Source organism: Eutrigla gurnardus (assembly GCF_963514095.1).
Source record: "Eutrigla gurnardus genome assembly, chromosome: 8".
Classification (NCBI taxonomy): Eukaryota; Metazoa; Chordata; class Actinopteri; order Perciformes; family Triglidae; genus Eutrigla; species Eutrigla gurnardus.
Window position 1 is genome coordinate 15,995,993 of NC_139922.1, and position 15,206 is coordinate 16,011,198.

At 41.2% G+C, this 15,206-nt stretch overlaps 1 protein-coding gene across 2 annotated transcripts in view; it reads left to right on the plus strand.

Moving 5' to 3' along the window:
- The window catches only part of LOC311016857 (thymocyte selection-associated high mobility group box protein TOX-like), a 69,788-nt gene that overhangs the window by 37,371 nt on the left and 17,211 nt on the right, over positions 1 to 15,206 (plus strand). For both annotated transcript variants that reach the window (XM_084014851.1, XM_084014850.1), the window contains one exon: positions 9,943 to 10,197. In XM_084014851.1, coding sequence (XP_083870977.1) covers positions 9,943 to 10,197 — 255 coding nt within the window. The remainder of the gene's footprint in view (positions 1 to 9,942; positions 10,198 to 15,206) is intronic.

Below are 15,206 nucleotides of genomic sequence, written 5' to 3' on the forward strand. Positions count from 1 at the left end.
TAGCCATAAGGTTGTCTTCCCTTTGATGTCAGGATTGACTGACTATAATGAGGGGTCGAGTGGGAGCTTTAGCAGCTTATTGTCTACTTATAGCACACATCACAGAGTATGAGGTCCATCGTTGTTAGCCACATTTCCTTGTCTGCCCTAATTATGTCATTCTGCGTGCGTACATGGGTGTGTACTAATTGGGATAAATGTCCAGCTTTGTAGTTCCTCTGCTGCAGCGGTCACGTGTCAATCATCGATACCGATTCCAGGTTTGCAGTGTTGAGTCAACAAATACCTTCTTAGTGGATAAGGCAATTTGGGCTTTTCAAAACATGCCAGTTGCAGTTGATGCTCTGTCAGCGCCGTCAAGTAGGAGCTTACACACCAGTCCTGAATAGCCCTCCGAACACACAGTTCACTGTTTGGCAACCGATTTTTCTTAACAACATATTCAATTTGGAATTTGAAAGAGGTAGAAAAGACGCTTTCGCTCTTAAATTAAAGGTTTGCATAGTTGCTCAAATGGCAAATAAGTGGTGTTTACATTCTAGTTGTCTTGTGCATACATTTATGTGTATCTCCTTGTAATTTAGGATCCTCGTCATATCTGGATACTTGGGTTGAATCCATGCATTTGCAATGGTTAACCAGGGACGGAAGAGGTTAACATACATATAACTATCTTCAAAGCCACCACATCCAAGGAATGTGTGCATTTTCTTTATGCATCATACAAAACCCATCACTCTTGACTCATTCTGCTTGTGAGTCAATAATTTCTTAATTGATGCTTAATTGTATGCATTAGCAGCGGTTTGTCACATAGCACTCACTTTCCAAGTTAAATCAGACAAATTACGTGTTCATAAAAAGATCTGCATCCATTTGAACTGGTGATTACTGTGTGAATGTACTCAATGCATGCACATTCTGTGTATGTTTATATTTTATTTGTATGTATTTCTCATTTTTATTTAGCTGTTATTAGCAGTTACATATAATGGCTGGATGGATGGATGTTTGTAAAACGGCACTGCAGTAAGACTTTTATTCTTCGGTTGGAGATACACCTTACCGGTTGAACATATTGCCAGAGAAGGAGCCTCTATTCCTTAATGTGCGTTTTAACACCGCGTTGAGATGCCCACCCCGAGCCTTTACATGATGTGTGCCTGTGAAAAAGGTGCATGTAGCCAGAACAGAGACTCCTTTGTTTGCAGGTCTGGGGTCTTCCACAGCGTATGCACTGAGGTAGCAGTCTGACACAGCCGGGAGATTGCGTTACACATAACATCTCTGGGCTTTTAAAAGGAGAAAAACCGCTAATCAGAAACAGCTTTAAAGGGGCCGTTTACTGTACGCTTGGACACAATCTGTCCATTCAAACAAGATGTTTTCAAGGCTTTGAATACGCTACAGCTTTCTGCACAAGATACGCCGCACATATGGAGCTCCCAGACGTTTTCATATTGATGTTGTCCATTCGGTTCATCTGTTGAGGTTTCAGCCTATATGCAAAAATGTGCGAGTGTAATTTGGTTGATCAGCCAGCGTTGTTTATGTCCGCCCACACACAAAGCTACAGAGGGGATAGTTTGTTGAATTAAAGATTATTAAACGTCTCCATTATCCTGATTGACTGAGAATGTTCATGTGAGTTCATACAGAATATGAATCGCTCGAATGGACTTGTTCCAGAAGCCTAAAACAATAAAAATATTTATCATTGATTCAAATACATGCAGGTCTGATGAGTGATCATTGACTGCTGATTATTATGAAAACAACTCAGCCACTCAGGGCTGTCTGATAAGAATGGGGATGTGATATTTCTCAGCATAAATGTGTTCCAGTGATTCTTATTGCAGACATGAAAGTCAAGACTGAGGGCAAAATAACCCTTTCTCCCAAACAGGCAACTTGAACATAGTTTCAAGCTGAATAAAGAGGCGAAAATGGCCGATTATAATGCTATCACGCACATGCATGCCAAATAATGCTGACTGCAGCGTGGATTTGTGCAGCACTGTAATCGCTGCACAAGAATGATCACAGCCGAAAACCAAAATGTCCGCCTCCAACCTCTCCCCCACATGTATTCTAATTTTGTAAAAAGGACAATTAGCGTTCTTCATTTAGATTCATATCGGGGCTGATCTGTTTGAGCGATTGTGCAGACTGGTACCTCCATGTATATTTCTGTGTGTTTTGGCTGACTTCTTCTCACCCTATAATCAGTCCACGTCGAAGAATGTCCTATAAGTATGTGTATGTACTTGCATATGATAGATTAGGGAAAATTAGAGGCAGAAAAAGAGGGCAGATTCAGAGAAATAGCTGGTTAGGGATGAAGTTTGACAGAGAAAACACACCAGTGGCAGGAAGCAATTTTGTGCGTCTCCTCAACTCCCTTTGCATTGTGTTCCTGTGCAGGAGAGAACATTTAGGGGGCAACTGGTCTTCAGAGAACCAGCGGATTTCATCCTGTCTGTGCCTCTCTGAGTTTTCTGCTTCTAGGTGTCTTGCTGAGCCGTGTGTCTCTATCGATTTGGCCGGCTGCAAGAGAACAGTGGCTGATAGTCGAGATTAGAATAGAAACCCCAATTGTTGGATTCTCTCTCTCTCTCTCTCTCTCTCTCTCTCTCTCTCTCTCTCTCTCTCCCTTATCCTCCATCTTTCTCCTCCTTCCTTGACCTGAAAGTATGGCTCGAACACATCAAATTAACTTCGTACACAATTCATACTTCGTTTCCCACTCCCATTCACTTGAGCTCAGGGTCAATGGAGCTTTTATTTTCAAAATATAAGTGACTTGGTGTCCAGAAGATTGAGTTTTATATATATATATATATACATATATATATATGTATAGCATATAGCTAAGGTGGTATAAATATTTGATTTTACCAAAAAGTGCACCATTTAATTTCAGAAAGAGGAAAGAAGGATAAGTCTGTAACAAACAATTGACATGATGATGTTTATTCAATCAAGCAATATTCTCTCTCTCTCTCTCTCTCTCTCTCTCTCTCTCTCTCTCTCTCTCTCAGACACCTCAGTACACATTGGCAATGCACACTCAATGTGGGCGATGCTGATGTGAAAAGACACTGTTACTTAACAGTGACTCACCAAAACTCTGCTCACTTCACAATACCCCCCCCCCCCCCCCCTCCATATACTTCAGTGAGAGCGTTTCTCTTTCTATCCTCTTTCCCTTTGCATCCTCTCCCTGCGAGGAAAAAGTTAGGGGGACATTTGAGACAAAGGATGAAAAATAAAAAATTGAGGGTCTGAGAACGCCAACACACATTTTCACTCCCTCTTTGAGGCCGCACGGAGCCGCTGGCAAGGTCGCGAGAAATGAAGTGGAGATACATTTTGCACGGTGTGTATTTAAATTTCAAGAGAGCGTACAATTTCAGTAGCATGAAGTCAGGCTGAAAAAAAACTCCAAAACCAACACTGGGGCATACATGTCTGAAAAAAAAAACAATGCTGGAGGAACATCAGAGAACATCACAACACACACGCCCATGCTAGGAGGGGATGGGAAGTTACAGTTGTAACCAAGGATTGGTGGTTCATTATGTAGGTCAGTCCATGTCAGCCAATAAGTCCAATTACCATCAGCCTCTGAACTAGAACATGGTCTGACCTCTGCTCTGCTTTCACCGAGCTGAAATGGATGGAAATCCTGCTGCAGACTAAGGAGCTTCTACAAAAAAACATTCTATCAAAGATTTATAGAGAACGGAGCGATATTGGTGAGTAAACAGCAGAGAGAGGAAATATTTAGAGGCAACTATGAAAGATCTGTGATAATGTGACGCGTCAACATTTCTCTTGTTCGAAGAAAATGAACGTATTGATCTCCAGCAACGTTTTAAAAGAACATCACAACAACCCACTGTCCCACTCTTTTTGGTGTACTCCCTTGGCCCCTCCTCAAATGTCTACCCCTGCGGAAAAGCAGCACTATCCCCCCCACAACCCCCACCCCCAAAAAGAAATAAAAAAAACACCAAGTTATCAACAAGCGAGAGTGCACTCAATGATTCATACACTCTTTTAAGAGAACTTGAAACCGTGGCTCTATTTCTGTCCCAGCATCTCTCTGTATTTGCTGCACAGTGGAGCAGATGGATTTAGTGGGACTAAGTAGTTTGATATTTCTATTGGTTTTCGGCGTGTATTTTCACTCTCTCGTTCCCTCTCTCCCAGTGATCTTTCTCATCATATGGAGACCAAGGTCATGGCTGATTGAAATATAATAGAAGTGTAGACATCTGGCCTAATACTGTGGGAAGTTAAATCTATTTTAATGGCCCCTGCCGCAGTGGATTCTCTCTGATGCACTCTTGCGCTTCACTGACAGTAAATCACAATGTTCTCTTATTACCCTGACTGGAATGAGGGCATAGAGAAAGAACAATGAGGGATCCACATCATTTGTTTTCACCCCTCCCTTGCTTTTTCCTCTCCTCTGCGCTCCCCCCTCTCCTCCCCTCTCCACTCTGTTTGCGACTCATAAAGCAAGGGGCTTAAAGAGAGTGACATCATGAAAATAAAAATAAAGGGGATTATGGGCGAGCTATTGTGCCATATGTGATTACTGGGGCTTCCATGTTCCCTTGGGGGGATGAGTGACTACGAGACAACATATTTTATTTATTTATATGATTCTCTCTCTAATGAATAAGAATAGGAAATGTGTCTGAGACCACAATATTGCCCCCTTTTTCCCCTGCCTCAAAAAAAAAAAAAAAAACCTGCAGCCTTTGGTTCAAACATTAAAGAATTTTCAATTTATCTCTGTTCCAGTAAAAAGATCAGAGATATTTTTTTCACCCACCATCTGTGATCTATAACTGTGAAGATTTTTCTTTTTTTTTTTAATTGAAATGACATAAATGTGCAGCACTTGCCCCTCCAAACACTTCCTTTGCTGCCGTGTTTTTAGAGTTCAGGTACAATCCGACGCGGGTCCCCCCACAACCGCAATGGAGAGTCGTGTCCTTTTTTTACCCAAAATGAGATCCATTTTGATGTGACATTTGAGAGAATTACCAGTGCGCTGGGGAGCACGGGTGAGCTCACTCCATCGCTGTTGGTTGAAGCACGCCACGGCCCTTTTGGTAACGGACCCTGCGAATGACCCTGAGCTACTATCGTTGGTGAAACGCCCCCCCATCACCACCCCTCCTTGCACACTTCACTTATCCCAGTTCTGTCTTGCTGTCAGTCAGCCCGGTGGGTCCGCTATTCCATTCTCCTTCTATTGTATTACTCTGTCTGCTTCCCTTGATACATCACCCAAATGGAGTTCCTTGTCGTTTCAAAGCCAGGTCAGATAGCCTTTGTGGACCCTGCAGACCGCCACTCTAATGGTCACTTGTGCAGCACACCTTCCATGGCATTCAGCGTCCGCCGATGATGAGTTTGATTTCGACCCTTTCTCTCGGCTCTGCAAGGTTGATCTCTGAAGGTGAATTTTGAAAATCGTCCCCCCTCAGATGTTTTAAAGATTTACTGTTGCAATCCGTCTATCTGGAATACGCCGAGTGGACGTGTAGACCTTTATGTATGCACGGCCAGCTGTTGTTTGTCGCCAAAATCATGCTGCTCTGTCATTTTTTCCCACAAAGTAGCATATGGCTGGATGACTTTCCATAGGACACCGTATATTCATTCAAAGTTATATGGTTTTATGACACGGGAAGAGTTTTTTTTTTCTTTTTCTCTGGTTAGATACTTTTCTAACTGTTTCATGTTGCAGGAAACACTCTAAGTGTGTTGTTCACTGAAGCTGTGATAACAAAGTTCATCAAAGACAGACAGCTCTTGTCTTTGGACAATTTGCCCCCCATCAGCCATGACGGGCTCTCGGGTGTACTGCAACGTTTTCATCCTGCTCCCTTTTGACAAACACATCATTGGTCCCAGATGAGCTGTCTGCCACTAAACACCTCATAGGCCACGAATGACTCAATCGGCGAGCTAATGACTTCACCTCGTCTTCCCAGCCATTTGTGTCAAGAAAAACTTTTAGCTAAGCTGATGAATTTGTTTCCACTTAAGATAACTTAATTACTTAAGAGGACTTGACAGGGTGGAGCTGTTTGGTTAAAGAGACTCTTCAGCCTACAAGCATTTGTGTCGGGTGAAATTACAGCTGTTTAAGATTAAGATTTTATTGTCCAACAAGGTGGGAAATTTGTCTTGGGGCACTTCGCCCATGCTGCCCCCATAAAAAACAACATATACAACATGACACAAATACAACACAACATGCGTTAATATGACCCTAATGGTACAACATGGTGCCACGCCGTGCATATACATAAACATTTCAAAGAAGGCTCTAACAGGGAGAGGGCTAGAAACTATGGAGCCATTTTTCTGATGTAAACTGAGTTTCCCTTTCACACACGACGGAAGATTGTCCGTGTCTGACATGTTTGCACCTACTAGAGTGTGTTTCTTTAAGGCGAGGGGAGGCGGCATGCAGGAGGCGGGACATGGCAGTCATGTAGCCAGAGTCTCTTGCCGTAGCTTGAATTTCAGTCCTTACCAACATAAATTCCCTAATCTCGTCTATCCAGGTAGACATTTTCGTCGGCCTCTTCCTGTGAATTTCACCCTCAGACGTTTCATCCTTCAAATTATTTGGAGATTTGCATTCTCACATGCGGCTCCTTTGTCTAGTTAAGTTCAGGGTTCACTTTCTGGACTTAAACAAGAATATAAAACATATTTCAATTCAGAAAAATAGAAATTATTATGTTGTCTTGAATTCTTTCTAATAGCCAGCAGGGGGCAAACAAAGTAGTCAGATTGTATAGAAATCAGAAAATGGCCAAAATGCCAAAATTGAGCCATAGTCCATAAACAAACGGGTGTCATCAGTGAATATGTCCACCTCTTAAGAAAATGCAACAGATTTTCAAAATAAATAATTTTGATGTTTAAATAAAGGAACATAATTCTAAGAATCTGACTGAGCTGTTGCTTTGAATACCCCATTCAATGAAACACTTCACATTCATGTCCTGATAATAGTTTATAATAATGATCTGCTGCTTCTTACTCGCTACCTTTCATAGCAAGAACTAAACACTCCCTTTCTCCCGTGCATTAATTAAGGACGTTGGAGGACGTTATGAAGGACTGGATGTCATTAGTTTCCCAGAGCTTGTTACACCTCAAATGTTTGTTTTTTTAATCGACATAGCAAATGTTAACCATCAGGCTGAAAGCAAACAGCAAGTGTCTTCAGACTCTTCTGAAACCTTGTTTTTAATGTTTGTTTGTAGGACATCAGAAGCCATAAAAGATCCGTCAGTGTGGATCGTCCATAGGTGTAAAACTCAACACTGTTCCCATGGGCTGAATCATCTCCCTCCTTTTCTTCCCAACGACCCGGGGTCTGCTTTATGTATGATAGTCAGTATTCCTCGGAGCAACACCTCACCTCTATAAACTATATGTTAAAGCAATATGGTGTTTGGGGGTCCAATCACAACCGATGTACAAAAGAAGCTCGGTGCTGTCGTGTCGAAACCAAAGAAAGAAAATGAGGAGAGAATTGATTTGTAGATTCTTCAAAGGTCCAAAGTAACGTCCTTGTCCTGGAAAAATGACGGATTTGCTTAAATTTCACCTCTGGAGAGGAGAGAGGGGGGAAGGCGAAGGTTACGGCGAGAAGGCTGAATCAACATTTGGCGTTCCTTTCTGACCCCTCTCTCTTTTATCCACTCTCCTCCATGTCCTGAAAGACAGTATATTTATGAATTATTTATCTATTTTTGAAAATATTAAACTTGTGATGTCCTTGTCCCATGTCTTATCTCCAAGGGCATCATAAGAAGCTGGGAAGAAAAAAATAAAAAATTCACCAACGCGATGAAAGGTTGTAAAATAAACCTCTGACAGGATTTAAATCTTGGTACATACGTCAACGTGTTAACGCTCGCCTTTGCTTGTTTTGAAAGGTAGCGCGTAAAATAAAACCTCATTGTTGATATCGATATCTTAATCTATTAATAGATTTACCTCTTAGTATATAAAACAGCATTAAAAAAGTCACTATCGCCTTTTCTCAGGGTCCAAGATGACCTCTTCAAATATTTTATTTTGCTCAATAACATAAAAATATTCAGTTTATTATCACGGATGAGTGAGAAAAAGCAGAAAATATATCACATTTGAGAAGCTGGAAGCAGCCAGTTTGCTACAGATGCACAAACCAATGAGATATGTTTTTATTTGTTTATTGAATTAAACCTAGCGCATATGCTTGTTAACAATAATAATAAACAACAACAAAGGCACATTTGCAAAACCTTTATCACGGGGAAAAGGAATCGTAAGTGACAATATTTCTGAGCAAGCACCGCGAGTGAGTGTTATGGGACGAGAAAAACAGCACATCACCCTCTGATAGTAAACTACTCCCTTTTTATTATTATTATTATTTTCTCCCTAATGATAGTGCACATTATGAGACTTTTATCCTATCTTCAAGCGCCAGTTGTGCTGGTGGGGACATTGTCGCTGTTCCTCGACGTTTCTCGCCGTTTGTTTGCTAAAAGTATTTGTCTGCGAGATGAATTGCTGCGCTGGCAGGCGAGATGACAGCCTACATGAAGATGATATTGAATTGATTTCTGAAATGTTGCAGAACGGACTAGTTGATGTGTACCACGAGACATGAATAATAAAAATTCTATTAAAAAGCTCTTGAATGGCTGACACTGGAATATTATTTGTGATGATTAATTTTCTTCAGTCATTATAAAGGGGAGTTGGCATCAGATTGCCTCTGACAAAATTGCTTTTCATTCCCCTGTGAATACCCCCAGTATGCTTTTTGAGAGCGCAAAACCATATTTTCTCGGCGTAATATTATGTCAAGATCGGCCCTGGAAAAGACAGGTTCAGGCTCTGCTCATGTATCACCTTATTAGCGCCATAAAATCAGCGCTGTTTCACCTGCTGGGGGTGATTTGGACATACTGGATACATTTCATAATGAGGGATGTGAGGTGTCTCATTCCATTTTCTCTGATTCTATAAAAAAAAATATATATATATATGATTGGCATTATAATAACAAGATTATAAAATAGCCACTGAGTGTCATGGTGTCCCACATAATGAATTTGATTAACTGTGTTTTAAAGGCTGACACTTTGTTGCTTTAAAGCTGTCAATATTTCTGAGGCAAATTATTCTGTACAGCAGCTGTTGTTGTCTAACTAATTAATTTGCTGTGTATGTTTGTGTTTAATTAATTCTTTACACTTTTGCAAGCGCAACAATTTGCATTTCTAATTATTATTTTTTTTTTATTTCCAGCAAAACAGAATGAATTGACTGCTGCAGTTCAATGTCTGCTGCACACACACAAATGTGAATGGCAAAGTGCAACAGGTGCATTTAAAAGCCAATTATAAAGCTTTTTTAATTACTGTGGAAGATCCTTTGTTAGTGGTTGTTCTCCTCTGTTGTTACAGAGCTACAGTTTGCCATTAAAATGTTGTGTGGCACTACGGTTGTTGTTTATTTGGGTTTTTTTTTTAGAGATTCAAGTGAGGAAACCTGCCCCCTATTTTATTCACGCCTTAACTAAATGTGGTTTTGTGACGCAGAACGCTCTTATTTTGTCATGTTCATGTGGATTTTCCTATGCGTGCTTCCTCCCACGTTCCAAACATATGCAAATGACCGTCAGTGGGTTATAGACTCTAATTTGTCCATACATATGAATGTCTGTCTGTGAGCTGTCCTGGCATTTTCCTTTGTTTCATTAATGTACGTCGGGAACAAATTAGCCTTTCGCCACCTGGAAAATTCTGCTGCTGAAAAAAAAAAATAAGTGGGTAAAGGTTGCTATGATTGTAGTTTCATCCTCTTCTAAAAAAAAAAATATTTTCCCTGCCTTTCCAGAGCTACTCCAGTCAGGGCAGAGGCAGCAGCGGAGGTGGAGCGGGGGACGAAGACTATGAGATCCCCCCCATCACACCCCCCAACCATGCCGACCCTTCCCTGCTGCACCTCATGGAGCATGAGTCAGGTTATCCCTTCCACTCCCTGCAGCACAACGGCCTGCTCAACACCTACTCCTACCCCGAGCTGCCCGCTCTCATGATGTCCAACATGCTGGGTCAGGACACCCACCTCCTCTCGGGGCCTATGCACTCGGTGAGCACACCATTTCTCCCTTCTTTTTTTTTTGTCTGTCCCCTTTTAGCTGCGGCCCTTTGTGATTGTGCAAGTCAAGCGCCATGGTGGGCTATTAGTCTCCGTGGTCAGAGGGGCTGGAAGTCAGCCAGAATGTCGTCTCACAGAACATTTTCTTTGAATGTTTTTGCAGGTTTGTGTGTGGAGAAAATCCGTCTTTTCAAAATGTTCCAAAAGTTATTGGTGTTAGGATGCTCCATTGAAGCTGTAGATGCATATAGACAGACATGCAAAAGCGGTAAAATGACTAATTCTTCTGTGTGCTGCTCTCAATAATCTCCGATTAGTTTTTCATAATAGCAAAGCGTTTTTCTATTAGAGTGATAATTAGCCTGGTTAGAGGCCAAGGAAGCTGAGACAGTGCAGTCAGAGCAAGGCCAGAGTGTGTAATACATGCAGCATTTCTAAATACAGAGAGCCGCTGCCTTCTTAACACCCAGACGTTAGCAGCGCAGCTCCTTTAATATCTATTCAGCTGCACAACTCAAAGATTTCATTGCCTCAAAGTGAGCCAAGAAAGGGAGCAAGAAACTCTGCGCTGCACATTTTCATTCGTTATGATCGGCAAAGCAAAAGAGGAACGGGGAGGGGGAGGCAGGTTTTGAATAGAAAATCTTGACGAGGAGAGGGGGATATCCCTTGTCAGCTGATTTTTCTTTTCAAAAGGATGCTGAGGACCCCCGCTCCCCCCCTCCAGTAAAGGGACTTTTTCTTGTGTTAAACATGCTTTAGACCAAACATGTAAACACCCCTGGCGAACACATTCAAATGCTTTAATCATTGGATCGAACCGATGAATTATAGATGGCCCAAGTGGTGAATTATTCAATGTTATATACTTTCATCTGACATAAATATTACTTTTTTCTCTCTCTCTGCCCTCCATCATGAATATTTATGTTTTAATGTGAGCATCCGTGGCATTTATCCTCCGTTAATCAGGTCTTATGTGATTTTCAGAATCAAACTGCGTAAGTTGCAAGCTCCATTTTTTTTTCCCGTGGGTGGTAGCTAAGGCCTCCATTAAAGCCAGTCTTCAGGATTAGGTCACAATCCATTGGCTACTGTGCTGAATGTGCTTAATGTAGGAGAAATATGTTGTTGACTGAAACATTTTCAGATGATCTGCTTTTCTAGTGCCAATTGGCTGGTTTGACGAAACCTAAACAATAATGTGGATGAGTTGATTTTCGAGGACAACAGCACTTGATGCATGCATGCAGTAAAGTGTGAACTAATGTGAGGTCCATGCACTAGAATATGCGACGAAGCTGCCCTTTTTGGCCAACAGGATTTTTAGAAGGGAACAGAAACTGACTGCCTGCTCCTTAAACAGCTTTTGTTTCACCTTTGCAATTATTTATTTTCAAATAGCCCTTCAGGGTAATGTTCCATTTTCTTATTTCACACCCCCTTTTCTCATAAATGAACCGTCATTGCAATAAATCACCGCACAAACAGAGACTTGCACACACTGTGAAAGGTCCAGAGATTTATGTAACACATTCATGTTTCCCACTTCCACATTTTAGTACTACTCTAGCAGAGCCTGGCTAATAATAGCTGCTATTAATATTTCTTGTTGCCTAGCAACCCTCGCAAGTAATAGCTTACTCTGGAAAAATAGATGACCGATAAGGAAGGAAGAGGGGGGGTTGGAATGGGGGGGGGGGGGGGGGGGGATTCAATTCATTTATTATCTCCTGGGACAAGAGGAGCTTATTTCTGAGGCTGCGGAATAGGAAAGTAGGCTGTATATTGAGAAATATTTTAAAGCAATTGAAGATGACGTTATTTTCATTTTGGTTCCATTAGGGAACTTTCATTTGATGTTTCCCCAACAAAGTCAATTAACCTTAATTCCATACTGATAAAGGTATAATAAGGAAGATTGAATTTATGCCTGCTGAATGCTTAAAGAGTAATAAGGGCGGATGGAAATAGGCTCCCAGTGAAACAATGGTCAGAAATAAAGAGACCAGACTATATTTTTATTCATTTATTTTTTGTATTGTATTAACAAAAGCCTTCCGGTGTACGCACAAAATTGGAGGAGATTGCTGGAAAACCAAACCGCTAATCGTTCAACCGTCTTCTTTCACTATTGCTGAAGGAGCAAATAAAAAGTCAACAACGTTACCTTAAGGATACACTCCTCTTCAATAAAACCTATCCTTCAGAGCGCATATAAACCTCCTACAAGTACAAGCTCAGCTGGAGCAACAGATATGCTTCATCTCAAGGGATGTTGTTGCTGGTTTTTGTACAACATTTAGCCTGAGGCTAAAGCTCTGTAAACTTCTCCCTGCTTTGGGATTCTCTTTTTCAGCGCACATCGATCCTACAGCAAACACAGTTAAATCATTACAGCAGTGAGAGCAGCGGATTGACCATCATCTTCATGCTGCATTCTGTATGCACAGATTTTCTTGGCATCGTTTTGTCCTGCTAGCTTTAAAGCCTGTAATTTCTGCTCATTTAGAGCTGACTATATAATAATCTTATGATTTCTGGCAGGCAGAACAGCGTATGTCTCTACAAGAGCCCTGTTTTTTTCCAGTCCAATTTATTATCTCTGACAGCCTCCTCTTTTCCATCTAATTATGACTCCACAGGCAGCAGAAGTATTAGCTGGTGAATCAAAAGGGTGCGTAGCAGATGGAAAAAACAGGTGTCAAATACTTTTGCATTGAGTATTAGGCAAATTTCCGAGCTTGAACATTTGATTGTACATTGAGATTTGGCTTTTCTATTTTTATTTTCAACTGTCAGAACCAGCACTTTGTTCAGGTGTAGGGTTTGATCCTTTCTGCCGCAGTCACATGTTGTACATAATAGTCTTAACTGCCAGTTTTGAACCATTTCTCAGACTTGAAATTGCACCATTTACAAGAGGGATCAACAGCGGCGTTATAAAAGACAGAGCTGACATTCAGAAATGCTTTTACATTCTCTTAACTCCTCCCTACAACGCTGACCTACTCCGTCAGCTCAAGGAAGAAACAGCGTCTTGGATGACTGGATACTGCGAAATGTAACATGTCTTGAGTGCTCATTGCTTAGGGAGAATCCCCGTCTCAACCTTAGCTGTCAGCGTTTCTGCCACCCGGGTGCTCAGGGAAAAGGTGGCACCCAGGGGTCTCGTGTTCAACAAGCCCCCTGATCGTTCGGGTCTGGCTGAGGCTACAGCCGGGGGGAGATCCAAGCAAGTTCTTGCGCTTTGAAAAAGAAATAAAGGAGGAGGGACACTCGGCAGTAGACGGTAATGAGGGGTCGTGGAGGACTTTGCAGAACGGCCCCAACATGGAGCCTTGAGGGCCGCCGGCGCGTTTAAATATTGAAACAGAGCACCAGCCCCTGTCTCATTACCAGCGTAATAAGGCTGGTGTGGGAGGAGGAAAGCCCGTGCTGTCAAAAAAAAAAAAAAAAGCAGCTGCCAGTTTTAGGACTCCTGATGGGAACTTTGTTCAGATATGTTAAACATGTGATGCTGTCTTAATATTTATGGCTAAATGTGTGAGAAGCCATCAATTAACAACATTGTGTTGATATTAAAATTGCTGATATCATGTAAAACTTGGCAGTTGAAGATACTGATGTGGTTATTCATGTTTAAGGCCGTATTAACATATTTTTGATTGTTGGGGTTTTTGTCGGATTTGTTGTTGGACATGTTGCCACTTTCTAAAGTTGTTATTGGAGCAACTTCATGAATGAGCATTCATTTAGACTCATGTTGGTGGAATTTACCCCTCAGGTAAACAATGCTACCTCTTTCAGCACTACCCAAAGTTTCTACTGTCAGCCCCGTTAGCTGCAAGCTGCCAGCTCAGCCGTCGCCCCCGTTGAGAGCCATTGAACGGCAACAGAAAGGCTCTTAAAATTACTTTTTTATCACCTTTAAAAAGTGTGACGCAGAAATATGGGGTGCATTAGTGCGTCTCTGTGTAATAGTTTGAGTACACCGTGTATGCGTTTGCCTTCATTTCCAGGATCAGTCTTTGTCAGAGTCACTGATTGGTACAAGGTTATATGAGCTTGACTATATTTAATCTGTGAAAGGAAATTTATTTTGCATCACTTGGCATTTAGGACATAGACAGCGGGGAAAAGGGGCTGTAACTATTTTAATGCAGCAACATAAAAAGGATATTGACAGCTGTGTTTATTGACAGCACAGTTAGATAGAGGTCCAATCGAGCCTTTAAACAGATCCAATGTTGGTAGAAAGCCTATCAACATTGCCCCCAATCCTGTGTTGTGAAACATCTCAGACAAATCATATTCAGACAAATATATATTGATGTAACAGTGCAGACAGTGATATCTGGTTCCCTGTTCTAATGAGAAGAACTGCCTTAAAATAAACTGAATTTAAAGGGAAAGGAATGTCAGTGAAAATTGTAGTTTGACTTGACTTCACATTCTCAACTGGATTACTTGTGTGTGTTTCTTTTTTTTTTTTTAGAATTGAAACAGCAATCTTTTTTTCCAGTGTAGGTTTTAGACATATCTCATATGACCCGCTTGCTCTACTGCCTTTTACTGGGATAGATATGACATCTCTGTGACGTTCCCAGATAAATCACGTTTTTTAACAGTAGAAATGTTTTCTGTTGTGGCTTTTCATTTCACAAAAAGACAGATGCCCTTCAGTGCTGCACTCCACAACAAGGGGTGAACAATGTGTCTTGTAGTTGTCAAGAGAAATGACAGTGAGATAATTGGTAGGGCAGTGTCGCTTTATTTAAACTGAAACAAATAGGCTTCCAAAGAGAATTGTGCTTTTAAAAAAAGGCAAAGCTTTGTTTTGTGCAGCTTATTATGCAGGCTTTGGAGTGGAGTAATGAAGAGGAGTATTAACAGATTGAGCATTAAAAACAAATGCACATTGATTGCTGCTCATGCATATTCATGCCGCTAATTCAAATAACCTTAGGCGACGGTTACATCTAATGAATATTTAAAAC